The 19,482-nt window shown below is 39.3% G+C and overlaps 1 protein-coding gene across 4 annotated transcripts; it reads left to right on the top strand.

Moving 5' to 3' along the window:
* The first annotated feature begins 759 nt into the window (after window positions 1-759).
* Window positions 760-18,532, top strand: tpo (thyroid peroxidase). Of its 4 annotated transcripts, XR_007382169.1 has the most exons (15): window positions 760-887; window positions 1,171-1,270; window positions 1,716-1,797; window positions 1,897-2,063; window positions 5,010-5,142; window positions 6,721-6,850; window positions 7,286-7,492; window positions 9,380-9,889; window positions 12,155-12,413; window positions 12,560-12,730; window positions 13,155-13,392; window positions 13,855-14,063; window positions 14,278-14,451; window positions 17,560-18,005; window positions 18,333-18,532. XR_007382169.1 is itself a non-coding variant. In XM_048973935.1 (14 exons), the coding sequence occupies exons 1-14, from the start codon at window positions 885-887 to the stop codon at window positions 18,344-18,346; spliced, it is 2,397 nt and encodes a 798-aa protein (XP_048829892.1). In that variant the 5' UTR covers window positions 760-884; the 3' UTR covers window positions 18,347-18,532. The 4 variants fall into 4 exon arrangements, 3 of the variants coding, with proteins under 3 accessions (XP_048829892.1, XP_048829890.1, XP_048829891.1); XM_048973935.1 differs by lacking the exon at window positions 17,560-18,005; XM_048973933.1 differs by lacking the exon at window positions 18,333-18,532 and having other exon boundaries at window positions 17,560-18,105.
* The last annotated feature ends 950 nt before the right edge of the window (window positions 18,533-19,482 follow it).

The following is a 19,482-nucleotide window of genomic DNA, read 5'->3' on the forward strand; positions in this document are numbered from 1 at the left end:
ACTGGGGTACAGCCTGGATGGGATCCCAGTCCCAACTGAAGCTTGAACCCGTAACAATGTTCTAACTAGTCAGAATCATACAGCCATTCGAAGTAACCATCATTATCTTAAGCTGAATTAACAAGAAGCACTTTCAGGGCCCTTCTAATTGAATGTTGCCCAGCTTCATCTCTTTAAGGTAGCTTAAGGTGGCAGAGTGCAGCAGGGAGTGGAGTGCAGGCTCCTTAACCTGGAGCTTCAGGGTTTGAGAAAGAAACCTCTTTATGGGGGTGTGTGGTTTAGCAGGTTAGGATGCTGTGGTTGTCAGTAGAAGGTCGCTGGCTCGCATTCTATGATCGGCATAGAGATTTTGCCATTAGGTCCTTGAGCAACACCCTCAATTGCTGCCTCAAAAAAAAAAAAAAAAAAAAAAAAAAAAATTATATATATATATATATATATATATATATATATATATATATATGTCACTTTGGACAAAAGTCTTTGCTCAATTAATAAAATGATGTTACGCAATGAACTTAAGTCATCCTTTAATTTAGAACTGAAACACCAAATTAACCAAAAGCAAAATTACTTCAGAAGGCAATTTAAATGAGTTTGCATAAAAACGTAAGAACCATGAGGAGTTGTATGCCTCCGCTGTAAAAGCACGCGAGTAAAAAAAAAATCATGCATGCCGGGGCATTACAGTGCTGAGAGGCAGTGAAAGAAGACCCAGGAACCATTTAAAATAAGGGTTTAAGTGCACTCTATCAAAGGCGCAGGGCCACTGAGGGCAGATCTGCTAGCATCTCTAAGAGAAAATCTCTCCAGTGAGAAAATCCCTCCAGTGAGCAGGGTTACTGCAGCAGAAGCACATCGGAATTTGTGGGCAAATTCATCTAATGGTGAGAAATCCTGTGTGATGCCTTTACATCCGGTACAGCAGATTTATGATGATGAATCTGAGGCGGAGAATTCTTCTGTTGAGTGAGAAGTGGTTTTCAAAATATTTATATACTGTGTGTGGGCTGTTCGTCTTCATTCTGTGATTCTATGCTGCATTTTAAACTGGAAAAACATTTTTTTTAGTTGTTAGTATTTTTCTTCTGGTTTGCTGCAGTGATGCTGTACATGCAAGAGGATACAAACATGTCTGCTGTGTTTTTTATTATTATTTTTTTTTTTTAGAAAGCAGTTATGCCCAGTTATTTAAGGTTTGTTACATCGGCCCTGCTAGCTTGTGTTCTCCTCACATCTTTACAAATGGATGAAGTGGGAAAAGCCAAAAGTAAGATTCCTCTATCTTTCATAATTCTGTAATTCCCAGTGGGCATAAGCTGATACAGTTTGTTCATTCATGTGGAAAATAAATTCAATCAGGCATCGAAAATCTCAGTTTATACTATGCAATTATTTGCTGTGTAATTTTATACTTTCAGTATATATTTAATGGAAATTATTAGTGGTTACTTGATTTTTTGGTTTTTAAAAATAAATGTAATGCTGACTATATCAACTGAAGATGACCGGTTGGCTGGTTTTGTCTATCGTTCTACTGTTTAGGATATAGGGCACACCATATGGGGCCAAATTCATTATTGAGAGCCTCCAATATTTGTTCAGAGTTGAGTGTTTTTTTTATTGTCAAAATATACAACAAACCATGATACAAAGCCAAATCATATCTTCATATGATCATGTGATGGTATGTGTGCTATATTCATCATCTCCAGAAGAAATTAAAATGAACAAGGACTCTTCATTCCAAGACAGTCTTCAAAACGGACCCATATCTTCCCCTCACCCTCTGAACAGGTAAAGGGTGGCCAGTCGTTTTGTGTCCTTCTTAATTGTTTCGTCTTTGATGGGTGTTATTAATATAGCTTGTGTTACTGAATCTGCCTCTTCTTAAAGTGACAGAGAGGGAATCCCCCAGTCATCACTGCACATGTTTACGCTGCTCCGCCAGGCTGGGCCTGAGACCCAAGCCATTGCGAGAGCTGCGGAAGCTCAGGAAATAGCTCTGCAGTCATTAAAGGGGAAAGCAGCCAAACGGGTAAAGAAGGACCTGAAATCAACAGGTAAACGCCCCTTTGGGCAGCATGCGTTCAAGATTATTATATCCAAGGACACAACTGTGAGGGCATGACTTCAAAAGCCCACTTTATATTAAGGCTCCCATTTGTCACTTATAAAAGCTAGTAACTCATTAAGAAAAGAAAACCATTATAACTTATTTATAACTGTCTATTAATAACTTACACAGTGTTACAACCGAATTAATGACCTGATTATAAACCATTCGTAATTGCTTTAGAAGGGTAGTCTTATTGTAAAGTGGTAATTTTCATAGCACCGATGTTTCAATCCAACGCAATCAAAGTCAACAATCAATAATTAGTTATGCATCTCTCAATACACTTCGATGGGACAGCATAAGTCCAATATACTGTAAAGAAATATAAATGAAAAATGTATCCATCCATCCATCCATCCATCCAAAGCTTATCCAGTACAGGGTCCTAAAGGGGCCTAGAAGCTATTCCAGGCAACAGAAGGGCACAAAGCAGGGATACACCCTGGATGGGATGCCAGTCTATCGCAGGGCACAGACACACATTTACATACATATTAAAAACTCTACTGGGTTAATATATGAATCGCTTTGAATCATTACATTTGGTAACATACTGTACACAAGGTTGGATATATTTTTGGGGCGACCACTGTGGATTTTCCATATATGACTTTTATCGTTAAGTGAATGTTGATAGCTTATAATTCTTGACAGTTTATTAGGCCTAAGGAAAAGAAAAAGGTCTTGATCCCTGAAATATTTCAAATAACATTAAGCTTCTTGCTGTTCCTAAGCTAATTGAAATGTTACGGAAAGGGCAGGATGTAGAAAACGTTAACATTGTGGTCGGTTTGTTATGCTTGATGCTGTAGAAAGATATTAGTTTGAAAGATGACTTTTGTGACTGCAATGATATACTTTTGCTACACTATCTATATATTTCCATTTCATTTAGCCAGACTTAGAAATCAGCTAAGTACATACAGTACTCAGGGCATACTGTAGGGTAAGTGGTAAAGTTAACCAAAGATTACACAGAAATTCAAAATCCATCCATCCATCCATCCATCCATCCATCCATCGTAAACACTTGTCCGACGCAGGGTCCTGCAGGTTCTTGAGCCTATCCTGGAGGCTATGGGCACAAGGCAGGGAACAATCCAGGATGGAGCGCCAACCCATATTCAGTGTAGAACTGAAGCAATTATAAAATTAACATAACTTTTAAATACAGTTTTATGTACTCACTCTCACTATGAGGGATTTGGGAGTTTAACAGATGGTTAGATTGAGTAAAATGATATGATCTGTAATTACATGCAATGAGATGCCCTCAAGTTTTAAATATATGCAGCTGCCAGGTTTATTTATGGGATTTTTTAGCGCATTTTTGCTTGCTTATAGGAATGTACATGCAGGACGGCCAGCTCTGTTCAGGGATAGAAAATCAAAAAATTATGCATTATTCCCTCAGTCTATTCCAGCTTGCGGCACAGCTACAATCTGAGTTGTAACTTTATTTTGCGTTTGCTTGCCCTTTAGTCTCTCTGCAAGCTGCGCTTGTTTCAGCTTCAGTGCAAGATCAATATTAACACAAGATAAAAATCAGATAAATGAGATGCCCACTGGGAATAGTCAAGCTGGAGCTGTTTGGAAGATCCTGTATGCCGAGCAGCTAAAAGTGATTCCTTAGACTTGTCATTTAGCAATAATAAGCAAAGGAGAGAAACCGAAGTGTAACACAACCTCGACCCGCTACTGTGAACAGTACAGATTGTTACAGAACACGAATGAATGGATGTTGATGCTGCTTGAGGATTCTTCGTTATCATAAAAGATGATTAACAGCAAAGTGACCTGAACACTGACTTTTTTTTCTGGATAATGGGTGAATTACATATTTCATAAGAAGCAAAGCGGTCTTCCCATCGATGCCCAGTCAGGATGACTCTTCGTAGGTGGGCTTGAGGTGGCATGAGGCGCATGTACCATCCTCATATCTTTATTCTCACGGTCCAAAGACTAATCGTTAGGCTGATTGGTGTTTCGAAACTGACTAAAGAGCAGGAGCATTGTTAGGTCTGTTTTAGGGGGGCTTCAGTCGTTTAGAGAACAACATATGAAAACGACTCGCAGGACAGCACAGGCAGACGACACATCGGGATGACATGCAGAACGACGCAGTCAAACAATGACGATAACGCCACATCATGTCACGTTTCACCCTCCATATATATTAATACAACAATTTTAGCCAAAGCGAGAAATTTATGAAGCTTTAAAAAACTTGATAATATGAAAAAGAAAACTATATTTTTAAGTAGCCAATGCAGTAACATGATACTGAACACATGTGGCAAAACACACAAATAGTAGATGATTCTCCCATTACCTCAGGATATCTAAAAATATTTGAAATATAACCCCAATTTTACCAAAATAAAGCTATGGGAAATTCAGTCTTGGGTTAACGCTACGTTGTTCATAAGTTTTATCTGTTAACATAGAAATAAATAAAAAATAAAAAAACACACATTTTATATTAATATTTACCTAAATTAATTCACTGAAACCCACTGATACGTCTACTATGTGTAGCTTGTATTTATTCAAGGGGCTGAGCCACTCTAGTTTTCAAATCCTAGAATTGCCCCAGCTATAGAGTATGACTAGAGTGTGATTTCCTGCCCTGTGATGAACTGGTATCCTGTGTAAGGTGTAGCACAGCCTAGTGATCTGTGCTGCCTGGAAAAGGCTGTAGGAGACCCAGGACCCTTACTAGGCTAAGCAGTTAGTAAGATGGGTAATAAGCTAAGTCATGGGGGAAAAAACATTACGTGTCTTTGAAAAGAAGTGCAATATTCTAAGATACTTACAAAGCTGAATTTCATGATTTCATTAAGAAAAGTTTTTTTTTTTAATGTATTTTTACCTAAATCACTATTTCAAGATGATCCTACTTTAGAGGAAATTGAGGCTATTGCCAACCTGTCCGGCTGTCCTCCTCCAACGAAGTCAAAAATTTGCCCCAACGGCTGTCTATCTGAAAAGTACCGGACAATTTCTGGAATCTGCAATAACAGGTAGGAAGGTAAATAAGTTCTTTTGGAAAAATAAGGAAAAAATATTTTCAATGGACTGTAAACAGTGAAGTCTATGGTAACACTTGAGGGACCATGAATAACATAGAATTATTCCCTTATGTATTAATTAACCACAAACTAAGTCTTAGTTACATATTGCCTTTGTGTTTGTTTACCATTAATGAATAGTGATACATGTCTTATATCTCCAGCAGACACTATATTTGTTGCTATATCTGTTAAATATGTAACTACTTAAGGAACAAGTAATGAATGACAAAAGAGAAACAAAGTTTGTTAATGGTACTTCAGTGTTCCTCATGGGGAAATCCTTGGTTTACCTATGCCATGAAATCTCCATGACACACAGACACATATGTAGCTTAGCAGTGAAGGGCAGCGGTGCCCATGGAGCTGGGGGTTATGGGCTTTGCTCAGACATGACCCACAGGTGTAACTAGTGACCTTCGGATCGAAGGCACAGATTTTTAACGCATAAGCTGAGCCGCATCTTTAATGAATCATGACACATCTTTTATTTGAAAAAGTAAAGTAGGTAACATTTTGGGACAGAAATAATGTAGTAATACATACTTACTTAATGCATCAATTCACCATTAACGAAGTGTTAGTTCATCTTTCCATCCATTTTCCAAACCGCTTATCCTACTGGGTCGCGGGGGGTCCGGAGCCTATCCCGGAAGCAATGGGCACGAGGCAGGGAACAACCCAAGGTGGGGGGCCAGCCCATCGCAGCCCATAACTCCAATTAGCCTCAGCATGTTTTTGGACTGTGGGGGGGAAACCGGAGTACCCGGAGGAAACCCCACAACGACATGGGGAGAACATGCAAACTCTGCACACGTGTGACCCAGGCAGAGATGATTTACATTGGACACCGTTCACTGCTAAGGAAGTCTGTTCCTTCAGGGGGTGATACCTTTACAATCAGCACAGTTGTAAGAATCATTTCATGGGTCTTTGAAAATCCCAGAGCTGCTGTGTCTTTAGCTGACTCTCTCTCTGTGGAAGATTAGAGAGTCACGTGATGCTGACTCTGGTACCAAGGTGCTGGTTTAGCTCATCTATAATGTATATGTTGCGCTGCATATGTTCTGCATAATGGAGGTCAGATATAGGATACTCAATTTCAAATTCTGGTTTATATGCACACCACCACTATTTGTACTCCTCCTGTTCTCTATAACTTTGTCACCAAAGACGTGCAGAGTTGAATTTCACGGAAAAGCATTTGATCAGGTGGTAAATCTACATCTGTCACATGATCACTAATGCTTTCACAATAATGAGAACACAACATCTCTTCTCTTATACTGGACTAATCATCATTACGTAGGGAATGCTCTCACTTTTATTAATAATATTCAGCTTTTATATTTAATTCAAGAGCATCTATTTATGTGTAGGAAGATAGGATTCATTTGTAGTGTTTTGATGTTTGGACCATTATACACACATAATACAATAAACATTCCAGTGCATTTGATTGTACTGTAATGTTGCAATATTTGTAAAGCTCTGTAATTCATGAGCATTCAAAATTCTTCTTCTTTTCAGACATAATCCATTATGGGGAGCAGCCAACACTGCATTCTCACGGTGGCTCCCAGCAGAGTATGAGGATGAACAGGGTCAACCCAAGGGCTGGAACCCGGGGCACTTACACAATGGCTTTCGCTTACCTCTCGTGAGTGATATGGTGCACTGGTAAATAAGTAAATAAATGAAAAAGCATACAAGTAACTTTTTAAAATACATTGTTTACATCACAACAATTTACCTACAGTAGTGTATGTGCTGGGAACCAAACAAACTAAATCCTCACGAAAATGTAATGTAATTAGAAAAATCTTTCAGGAAAATCTTGCAAGTATATTTGCCTATATGTAAATGTATTTATATTCCTGTATCTATATCGCACAGTATAGGATGGATGGATGGATATATACAGTATATATGCATATACATATATAATTAAATATTTAAGGTTACTAAAAATATATTAATAATTAACATATGCTTCTCTTATTACAAAAGGAAAACATTTAAATAATAATTTGAAGATGACATATGATTGTTTATTTTCTGGTTCTGACAGCTGAATGTATGAATATGTAAACAGGTGCGGGAAGTCAGCAACAAAATTATGCAGAGATCAAGCAAGCATGTCTCGGAGGATGATGCATATTCCCAGATGCTGGTGGACTGGGGCCAGTACATCGACCATGACATTTCATTCACTCCACAGTGTATAGTCAAGGCTGCTTCTCTTGGAGGACCGGACTGTTTAGAAACCTGTGAAAACATTAATCCCTGCTTCCCGATTAAGGTATTTGCTCGTTTGGAAATGGTAGCTCGTTCGCTATTTTTAGTTTTAGGAAATCGCCAGATGTACCCATTGTGGGTTAGCTGGTGACACAGATCCTCAGCATTTTGTATATTAAGGGGAAAGTGTAAACCGCTCTGGGGAGAACTACTGTATATGTTTCTGTTTTCCACACTATACAGTCTTTTATATATACGTTTAACCTATGCCAGTGTTTAATTTCGCTTTTATTACATTTTAAACGCAAAATCATGAATGGAAATTAATAATCATACGAGCCATCATGAATAATAGTGAGTAATACCGAAAATAAACAAATTAATAAACAAATTATAGAATTATAATGTTGCAACAAGTATAATATTTTTCCCGTTTCCTTCAAGCTTACGTGACTCATTCATGTTATCCGTGACAATGCGTGATTGTCGCCATCGTAGAAATGCAATAATGCCATACAATGGCTGACGTCATGGGAGTGCCAATGGCCCAGTATTATGTTGCATTCTGACACTGGAGGATCAGTTACCATTAGTTCTAAACGAATGAGGCACTTACAAAGATGACTTATTTTGACATCTCAGCATCTATCACTTTATTGTATTTAGACTTGGCATATTATTAATATAACAAAAGTATAATAATTCCCATTCACACCACAAGACATTGTCTAAGTTCTGTGCCTGTTTTTCTTCCACGGCCGCTCAGGTGGCCCTCAAAAAGGTGTCAAACAGTATAATAGATGCATTATTTAGGCTAGAAAAAAGGCAGCCTAGGCAACTTAAAACCGTCCCACATTTTGAGGTTACGAGTTTGACGGGGGAAAAATAACTTTCTGCCTCAAATGCTGGACCGGATTTCCCATTCATTCAATCACACAGGATGAGCCGTTTCAAAAAAATATATATATTGTCAGAATTCATTGTGAACTGTTTTGAATATCTCCCGAGTGTCAAGGAGATATACACTCTGATTTAAATATGCAGGGATAATTATTAGATTTTCTGTATTTTCAAAATTTCTTCCTGCTCGGACCCGGACAGAGTTCATTGTTGGTTGAGAAGAAGCAGATTTGAGAATTATTCTGTACTATTAGCAGTTTTCTGCGTTTCGTTTCTGCTTTACGACAGAGCCAAATTGGACTTCACTTGCAGATCAAGCCATCTTCCATTCACAGGACAGGGTTCGGGGGGGGGGGGGGGGGGGTTCTGGGTACAAGGCAGAGGGGGAGACTCTTCACAACATTCCATTCACCATTACAAGGCACTTGCTTGTAAACCCTATGGGCTGAGGCAGCAATTTACACATTTGGACTATAAGGGAAACACAGAGTAGCCAGAAGAAATTCATGGCAAATACAATCTCTACACCGGGGTCACCCAGTTCCAGTCCTGCTTGGCCAATCCACAACACAGTTTGCAGATTTCCCTACTCTACACGCCTTATTCAGCTCACCAGTTAAGTCCTAGGTTTAGTAGTTGTGTTTTAGCAGGGAAATCTGCAAACTGTTGCGGACTGGCCCTCCAGAACCGGAATTGGGGAACCCTGCTCTACACATTCAAAGCCAGAGTCGTGCAGGTGAGAGACAGCAGGATAAGTCACTGAACCACGGTGCAACCATGGCCCAGAGTAAATGCTTTTACCGTGTTCCCTAGAACCGCGACTGTAAAAACACTCGCATCTCTATTACATATAAACCTAAAATACATTTAATTATGCACATAGACGAAATGCATTGCTATCAATTTCATTCCATTTTTAAACCATAAAACATTCCATATTCTCACATTGTTTGGCACATAAGAAAAAAATCAAAAACATACAAATGACAGTGAGAGACAATCATAGCCTACAATTTGAAGTGATTCCTTCACTGTTTTCCTGTCGTCGCAGATTCCCCGGAATGACAAACTGTCTGGGAAAAGAAGCTGTCTGCCATTCTTCCGCTCTTCTCCGGCCTGTCCTTCTCCGCACACGGATGGTGAGGACCCCCCAGCGAGGCCACAGCGGCAGCAGATGAACGCCATCACGTCCTTCCTAGATGCTTCCACGGTTTACGGTCACACGCCGGCCCTGGAGGGCCTGCTCCGTGACCTGTCCAGCGCGGAGGGCCTGCTCGCTGTCAACACCCGCTTCTCCGATGGGGGCTTCCCATACTTACCCTTTGTCCCCAGCATCCCCTCGGGATGCCTCCAGGATCCGGGCGACCTGCGGGGGGAGAGGGTGGAGTGCTTTTTGGCGGGAGACAGCAGAGTCAGCGAGATCCTGCCACTGTCTGCCCTGCACACGCTGTGGCTGAGGGAGCACAATCGTATCGCCGCCGGCCTGAAAGAGCTCAACGCTCACTGGAGCCATGAGCAAACCTACCAAGAAGCCCGGAAAATTGTCGGCGCTTTACATCAGGCAAGTCGACATGATAAATATACATGACAACTGCCGAAGCGGCAGTTACTCCTGCCAGGTACTCCTGATGCCCCCCCCGCATAAAAATTAACCTGTGTCTTTAACGGCACAAGAGGTAAAAAAATAAATAAATACAAGTGTCATGGAACACTAATATTTCGGTGGAATAGGTGGAGATAGGTGGAGAATCCAGTTATTCAACTGTAAAGTTGATGAACCGATATAAAATAAATTAGCTATTATTACTTTAGCTAACAATTATTAGCTATTGTTATTTTATATAATATCTTCATTAAAAATATTCACAGTTTTCAATATAGTTTAAGGATGGTTCATTTATTCAGCAACACTTTACTTGAAGGGCCTCAAATACTTAGTAATAACTCAGTTACTACTGAAGTACAAATCATGGACAAATATAGTAACGAGATAAAAGATACATCACTATTCATTAATGATGAATTACCATGAGGTCAGTACGTAACTTAGACTTTGTCTGTGGTTAATTAATATGCAAGTAAGCGAATGATATATTATTTGTGCCCTGTCAAGTAAAATGTAACCATTTACCCCAAACAGGCTCTTACCTAAAAGCTTATATAATTTGCTCCAATTTATCCTGACTGGTGTATAGATAAGTTGCACAATAGCTGTAATCAGTACCAGCCAATCCAGAGGCGGCCACCTCAGGTGCGACCTGCTGTGAAACCAGCAGACTTCACCAAACTCCTCATACCCCTATAAGCACTAGCGCCCTCTGTGGGGCGAGCAGAAAATTGCTATGCAGTGTTGGGGGTTTAGGTTAGAATCTTACCGCATGAGCTTTGGCATTGACTGTAATGTTAGTGTCCATGGCAGCGGCAGCCACCAAAACTGCCTTCAACAGCACGAGAGTTAAGATATTATAGTTATATATAAATAAATCTATTTCTTTTGAAATAGTTAGTTGAAGAGGACGACCTGTACCAGATATGTTCCCTTATAAATTCGTAAATCTCTGCACGGGAAGACGATGGTGTATGAATAAAAAATACATGAAAGCAAATTTTTTAAAAAAGGAGAAAATAACTGAACAGCAGTTAATATCAGGGTAACATGTAGGATCGAGAAGAGAGACAGAAAGAGAAAAGGCTTCATTTGCTTGCGCAACTAAGGAACCTGCAGTGTAATTCTACAGTACATGTATAATTATAACCTTTATCTGAGACCTTGAGATGATAATTATAAAGTTATTTTGGGTCTGCTGATATTGTTTTTTTTTGTATCATTTATAACTGAATTCTGAAGATTTCTATCCATTAGATGAATCCAGTGCCAGAATTTATGCAGTTAATGCAGTTGTTTTCAAAGTGAAGCTCTGTGTTTTCCCAACAGAGAAAACACAAATGAAGATACTCCAGTGAAAGGTTTTTGTTACTCCTATGAAAAGTGCTTGTATTCCATCCAGAGTGGCTAGAGCTCTTATGACACATTGTAACCATTAAAGATGAGTAAAGAGTCGGTTTACGTAATTACATAATTCTATCAGAAATTAGATGGTCAAACCAAGGCTTTTGAAACTAGAAGTAAAGGCTGAGTCGATAAGGTCAGTCCTGTGTTTTTTATACCTGTCATATTTGACCATTATAAAGAAGTACACCCACTCCTCATTTAACGACCGAGTTCCATTCCAATGTTCAGGTTGTTAAGCAAAATGGTCGCTAAGCGAAAACCACAGTCGCCTAGGCGTGACCGCGACTGCACTTACGACTTTACTTCAACCTTTCATACCATTTTCTTTAATCCTTCATGAAGTGAATATTTTAACGACATTTTGTACATCCTACTTCATAGATGTCTCTTATTCTGCCGTGTGTTGTCAGACGTATGAAATTTGTTTATAAATGTGCACATTGGTTGTAAGATGATTTATTACAGTTTTATTTGCGAAAAAAGGTAGTGTATCCACTTATCCATACATACATCATAAATACTACTTATGTAGTACATCAATACAGTGACCATGGAGCTCAAAACACACTCGGCCTGAGGCAGAGATTGCCGTAATACTGATATATAAAGCACTGTTATATAAATAATATATAAAATTTGGGTTATTTACTGCATACTGTATGACCATTCCACCGACAACTGTACTTATCCACGGCGATTAATGCATTAATCAATTCATAAGCTACTGTCATCACTATATATATAAAAATGCATAATAAAAATTGCGTCAGCAACTTTCAGAGTTTATTAATTTGATTGTATGTTTCTCTTAAGGTCATAACTTTCAGGGATTATGCCCCAAAGATCCTTGGAAGAGAGGCTTTTGAGAAATACATTGGGGTTTACGAAGGATACGATCGGTCCATCAACCCCACGGTTTCCAACGTATTTGCCACAGCTGCCTTTCGCTTTGGCCATGCCACCATTGCAGCGGTGGTGCTGAGGCTCAATGAGAGCTTTCAGGAGCACGAGCGCCACTCCCCTGTGAGTCTACATGATACATTCTTCAGTCCATGGAGACTTGTTAAAGAAGGTATTTATCTTTAGCTTTGTCGGGTTCTAGCCTATGATCAACTTCATGCCTTTTCACGTCTTGTAAGGAGATTCCACGGTGTCAAATTAATTTCAATGTAAAGACTGGATATCACTACAATGCAGCTTACTTGTCCTGTTTGCTAGGCGGACTGGATCCTATTCTTAGAGGACTGCTGGGAAGGCCAGCGATCGCAGTGACAACAGACCACTTGATGACAGAGGAGCTGACAGAGAGGCTAATAGTTCTTTCAAGCCCTGGAGATTTGGACCTCACAGCCCTTAATTTGCAACGTGGCCGCGACCATGGGCTCCCTGGTCAGTTAAAGAACGAGGATGAAGCCCAAATTTTAATAACGCCACACAATAAAGAAACATAACCAGGTGTTTAGTGGAAGAGTCAAGTTTATATACTGTTAAATATAAACTATGAAATGAGTTAAATGCAGCTCAACCTCGCCCCTGACAATGTACTAAATTTACTACTGCGCTTCTAGTACTGCAGTTCGATTTGGGTCAAATGAATATATGTTGCATTTATTTATTTTGTTAATTTAATTTATATACCTTCAGGTACCTAATTTGTATTCGTAAGGTTCAATAATGTAGTCCACCTCAATGACATTAAGATTTCTTTAATTTGTCGTTGATATATCATTAATTCAATCAAATTTTATTAAAAATAAGCATTGCTAATTGTATTCAGTTTTGCACCCATAAGCACACTGGCATGATTTTTCAGGCTACAATAAATGGAGGGAATTCTGTGGATATGAAAGAATACAGACCCAAGCTGAACTCAGCAGAGTTATAAGTGATGCTAGTTTGGTTCAGAAGATAATGGAGCTGTACCAACATCCCAGGAACATTGACGTGTGGCTGGCCGGACTGGTGGAGGACCTCTTGCCTGGTGCCAGGACAGGGCCGCTCTTTGCATGTTTAATTGGGAAGCAGCTGAAAATGCTTCGAGAAGGTGACAGGTCAGCCTACTGTGCCTGACGACCTTGAACATAGAGACAACATTCGAAGTGTTGTCTCTGAGTTTTCTTGAAAGAGTTCTGCTCTATCGAAGCTAAACTTGTTGTAAATGCACCAAGATAAAATAAATATTCTGAAGAAACTTAATAAAGGACAACAAAAATTTATGTTTAGCCTTGTGGCATCAAATAGTGTGAAAACAGCATTATAGTAATACAGACTGTTATAATATAGGCTGTTCACCATAAACAAGCATCTAAGAAAATCTTATTCGATGAAGTTTAGATTTTTTGCGCAATATCTAAAAATATGGAATCATATCAACACTCTTTAAAAGCTACACATCTACTGTTAACCAAATACAAATCGTATAATAACTACAGGCAATCACTTATTTGAAAGGTAGGTTTCAGTAAGAACACGATCAGAAGTGCTGTATTTTTCCATGTTTTTTTTTTTTACAGGTTCTGGTGGGAGAACGAGGGCATGTTTACAGATGCTCAGAGGGCAGAAATCCAAAGGCACTCTCTTTCTCGGGTAATTTGTGACAACAGTGGATTGAACGAAGTCCCCACTGACCCCTTTAGATTGAAACAATACCCAAAAGACTTTCAGCCCTGTAAGAACTTACCCACCATGAATCTGAAGGCTTGGCAAGAAGATCTCAGTAAAGGTTAGATAAACATCAGCTATACTGTCTATCTACCCACATGCATATTGCTATGGTGATGATATTTTTCTTCTCTTGATTTAAATGATTACAGATTATGCGGAACAAGAACCACAAATATTGGTTGATTTGCACTAGATGTGGCATTAAAAGCTATAGTAATTAGTAAATGTTTGTGTGAGTTGGAAATGTTGCCGTTTCTTTTTTGAAATTACAGAGCTGATGCCCTGCGGTTCTCCCGCTGAGCTAGAAAATGGGGATTTTGTGTTTTGTTCCATATCTGGCAAATTGGTGGCTGCTTACTCCTGTCGCCATGGGTATCGCCTGGAAGGCCAGGAGGAAATTCTCTGCACGGAACGCGGCTGGAGCAGCCAACCTCCCATCTGCAAAGGTAAAGAGACTCTCGACTGGGTTCAGCCTCTTCAGCTTCCCTTTTCACTGCTGTGCTTCAGAAGATGGTGACACTTCCTCTGGCGTTAAGGATCCATAAAAATGCATCGCAGTAATTGAATATCTTCTCAGGAAATTTCTGAGCTGATTGAAATAAGATGAGGAATCATTCTTCGGTGTCTAAAGATGGGCTGTGGAAAAGCCTTCAATAATATTCACCAATTCGTCTTTCAACCACTGATACTGGTCTGGGTCACCTGGGGTCTATTCCAGTCAGCATATGGCCCAAGGCTAAGGGACACTCTAGATGGGATGTCAGTCTATCACAGGGAACATACACTCATACTCTATAGGCGATTTACATACGCCGGCTAGCCGAACTGCATATCCTTGGACTATAGGAGGAACCCTGTGCAAGAGCATGCAAGCTCCACACTCACAGCAAAGGTGGGATTCAAACCCCCAACGCTGGAGCTGTGAAGCCACACTGCTTCCCATTGTAGCACCACCCTTATTGCTGTATTGTATAATACCATATTTCTGCTGTTTGGGAGCATTGTGTCGACCAGCAGGTTAGGATGCTGTGTCTGATTGAAAGGTCACCGGTTAAAATCCAAGGGTCAGCAGAGTGATGTCACCATTGGGCCCTTGAGCAAGACCCTTAACCCCAATGACTCCAGGGACTGGTTGACCCTGCTATATCAGAAATGTATGTCAGTTTAGATAAAACTGTCCGCTAACTAAAAGGCAAATGTCTTCATTATATTATCCTCAAAAGCTATTCCAGACAACAAACCTCATCCTCTAATTTTGTGAATGAGCAATTATATATGACTGTTTTTGCTCATAGTGTACTGTACCTATCTATATTTTTCATACTGTAAATGGCATGGGTTTATGGAGACTGACACATGATTGTCCATACAGTAGATAGTCCTGAGGTATTTTACCAGACTCTTTAGGGCTACTACCCGTCAAGGATAATACATCAGAATTGGTGTATCTGCCTGGAGGTAGCTACATGTAGGGGCATCCAGTGCCAAACCAGTTTTAATGCAGGTCAAACTGGAGACAGGCCCAGTGTTGTAAGTCACAGATAATGAAAAACATGCAGGTGCATTGTAACGACATTCACGTATTCATGACCAAACTGACAATAATGAATTTTGTCTTGTATAGATATTAAGTATCATACTACTGGTGCTTTTTACAGAAGCAAATTGGTTGCCACCATTACAATAAAAGCCCAGTTTATCATTATAAAGAGAAAAATTCTTGATATAATGAGATCCTTTTCATTTTTAATGCGAAAGCATGATGTTAAAATGTGAAAATTATCTTGGTTCTCATTATAATGATGCATATTACTTTTCTTGCCTGTAGTGTCTGGTGTTAGATAGTAACAATATGCTGCCTTAGCTTTTAACCTTTTTTTCTTTACTTTAGACTCAAGCAAAGTATAATATAGCATTGCCAAAGCCATAGTGAAAAACAATATTTCACCAGGATATTTTATTAATATTAACCTAATATAATTCAATACTACTATATTAATATTTATAATACTGCTTTAGAAATATTTCCATATATTGGCTTTTTTATTATATTAATTTAATTTTATTTATTCTATTGTTATGGGTTCCTGAATGAAGGGATGTCTGGGGGACAGCAGCAAACTAGCTAAAAAGTCAAGCAGGACCTGTCGGGTGTTTCCTGTGCAGTGTGGTGCTTCACAGAAGGTACATGCTAAGGAAGGGCTGCGGCCTGCAGTGCTGCTTAGCTCTGCTCCAGGGGCTGCATATTAGTTCTGTTTATAAAACAATGCTGTGTACTACATTAGAGCGCACATTAAAGCCTGAAGACAGATACACATGGAAAAAAAACAAAAAACATGATTGTAATTTGCTCCATTTGCTTCTGAAACCGGATGCATGTGGCAGTTCGTTCGAAGAAACGCATCACCAGAGCTAGGAACCCTGTTACTACGTCCCACACCATCTTATTGCATGGGAAAACCACCCATTACTGATCAGATGGAGAGGGGAGCCTTGACGTTAAACGACTCAGACAAACAGGCTACTCTGCAGCTGCCGGTCGCACAGAAACAAAGGGGATGATTACAGATGTAAAATGACAAGCATGACATCAAACTCGATGTAGATTTTGGTCTGGGTGTCTATTTGTCTGCAGCTAATTGGTATTTCAGATTTGAATTACTCCTGAAGGTTCGTGATAGTTAAAGTGATTGCCAAGCATTAAATTGTCTTATATTTTGAAAGGAATATACCGGCTCATGGAATTTTACTCATATGAATTAAATAGCAAACTATTTAATGCATAATATGTTGTGGTCTGTCACTGGGACAGAGTTAAAGAATACACAACTGAATTAACAAGGTACATTTACCTAAATTGCCTGTATCACCCAGTCTACTGCTTGTCAGTCCTGTCCTCTTCGACAGGCAAGTTTCCAAGTAATCAGTCCTGTTAGCCACCTCATATACACCCTGTGCCTAAGATGGACTCAAGTGCTAAGTTGTAACTGGTAGGTAAGTAGGAATAAACTAGAGAGCAAACCGAACAAGTCCAAGTCACACAACCAAACACAATCAGACAGACATTCATTGAAATGAATTCAAGAGAACCAGAGACATACACTTAGCAAGAATTAGAGAAACCCAAGACTGCACAAGGTACGTCAGAGGAAGTCTGAGAGAAATACTTTGAGAAATTGACTGCAGGTAGGGCTGATTAAGGAAGCAATCTGGGGGTGTGTATGGATGTGGAAGATCACCACACTCATGGCAGGAAACTTGTGAAAAGAGAAATGATCCCCCCCCCAGGGTAAACCAGCTCCATGAGCTGATGCACACTCATGTGATCGCATTCACTGAGAAGGTTTAGCATAGGGCAAATGAACCTTCTCAATGGATAAGTGGCAGGAGGTAACAGTTTTTAATTGTGATTTCATGATGGCCTTCATGACTCAAACAGGACCACAGTCTTCTTTTTGCCCAAGAAAAAGAAGCTGTCGATTATGGGAGCAGTGGACAGACAGATGAACTATGGCTTCCATAGCTTTTTGACATGTGTTTACATCCCTTGATAGGAGATCGACCGCACAGTCATTCAGTCTGTGAGGAGAAGGATCTGAAGTGCTCTTCTTACTGAGAACCTCTTTAAAATCTGCATAAGGACCAGAATGAAACCTTCAACTGGAATCTCAATTGCCTTGTGATCTTGAGACACACAATATCTTAGCTGTGATCATGAAGCACACAGGAACCGGGAACTACGTAGAACAATTACTTGGGAGTACTGCTCCACTTGCAGGTTTCCTACTTCTTGCAAGTCTTGGAGTCTGGGTTAAGTGGAACAATAGGAAACTGTAGGAAAAATTCATGTCAAAAATCAGTGATTAGAAATAACTAAAGCTCAAGACTGAGCCAGTTGTATTAACCAGAATGAATTTAAATAGCCTTATGAATGAAATGCAGATGAGTGTGGCCATGGAGGCTGAGCACAGCAGCAGCAGATACCTTTTCAGTTCAGAAGGTAAGTAAAGAAAAGTAACTGTCCACTGTGTCCAGAGTAACGCTGAGGACGAACTGGCATTAAAAAGCAGATCATGAATTTGCGCGTGCCCCCTATTTGTAATTTGGGGGGGGGGGGGGGGCACATCTTGCGATCTGCTACATAATGCCAGTGCTGAGGGAGCAAGAGCGGCCATGATGTGATTCCCCAACTTCCCAAAGGCCAGTCCATGCCTGATTTCACACGTCAGAAGAATTCCATTGTTTATTAATTGTAGGTCAACTATATTATAAAAGAGTATCGTATGTGTTCCAACAACATTTCAACAATATTTCCTTTTATCCACAGATGTAAATGTTTGACCACATCCAGTAATGTCCACACTAAGACCATCTTTAACGGCATCAAGACGTACAGTATGTGACGTCTGAAAGATTCCCCTGCACATGGATTCTGTGCATAGCTGATGCAACAGCTATGATGCATATCTCAACGGCTACTGTACTTCTTAATCTAACAGTAAAAGTAGGTTTTCACTGTTTATATGTCATGCTAATAAAATAAGCCCTTAAACCATGGAATCAAAGACTACAAATCCCACTATAAAGTGCATTTATTTTCTTTTCCTTATTTGTGGCAATTTCATGTTATTCTATTTATTTTTGGTTTCATTCTGCAGCTGATTTATACTGCCTTAATATTTCAGTTCCTTATATGGAAAACAGGTGTCCAGGGACACTGATACAAAATAACCCTGATTTTTAAACTTCATCGAGCTCACAGGGATATTTATCACAGGGATATTCATTATGAAAAAAGTGCATTGTGACAGAGGTGGGTGTATGCATTCTAGCTATTATAAAGTGAAATGACTTATGGCAGATAGATCTGCAATACGTAAATTATGTAAAATATGCTTTGTAATATTCAGATACTAGCACACTACTGAATCATACCGCTATGATCATTCTCAAAGGTAGGCTGTCTTTATAATAAGAGGACAATCGTACAAAGTACAATTTAGTAGATTAATCATTAATAAAAATGTATTATTTAATTTCAGAGATTCTTCTTGAAGAGAAACGCATTGCAGATTAGAAAAAAATTTATAATCAGTATTGATATGATAAGACAAAAATAATTTGAGCACAAAAGGAGTACACTTAATATTGTCTTTGTGTATGATTGACTGGGGAAATTGCAAGGAAATCTACTGATCAGTCAAGTGTGAAATGACAAGCATATAAAATAGGGGAAAGGCTGAATTAAAAGATTAAGAAAAAGTGTAGGACGAAACCTTAAAACCTGGAAAAAATAACAAAGCAAAGGCAAAATCAAGGAATTCAGTTCATCATGAGTTCACCAGTAACTAAATATGAGCAAGAAGACAATCTGTTCACTTTGATGACTGTTTCTTAACTGCCTCAGGCTTAAACTTGGGAAAAAATTCAAACATATAGAGTTTCCTGTTTTTTAGGCCAGATTCAAGCATTCCATC

This window comes from Brienomyrus brachyistius, chromosome 14 (assembly GCF_023856365.1).
Source record: "Brienomyrus brachyistius isolate T26 chromosome 14, BBRACH_0.4, whole genome shotgun sequence".
In the NCBI taxonomy this organism is placed as follows: domain Eukaryota; kingdom Metazoa; phylum Chordata; class Actinopteri; order Osteoglossiformes; family Mormyridae; genus Brienomyrus; species Brienomyrus brachyistius.

Excerpts from the sequence above, each read along its gene's own strand:
- tpo (XM_048973933.1), top strand. Across the intron at positions 1,271-1,715 it reads TGAAGTGGGAAAAGCCAAAA|AAGAAATTAAAATGAACAAG; the intron begins GTAAGATTCCTC and ends CATCATCTCCAG. Across the intron at positions 12,414-12,559 it reads ATGGAGACTTGTTAAAGAAG|GCGGACTGGATCCTATTCTT; the intron begins GTATTTATCTTT and ends CCTGTTTGCTAG.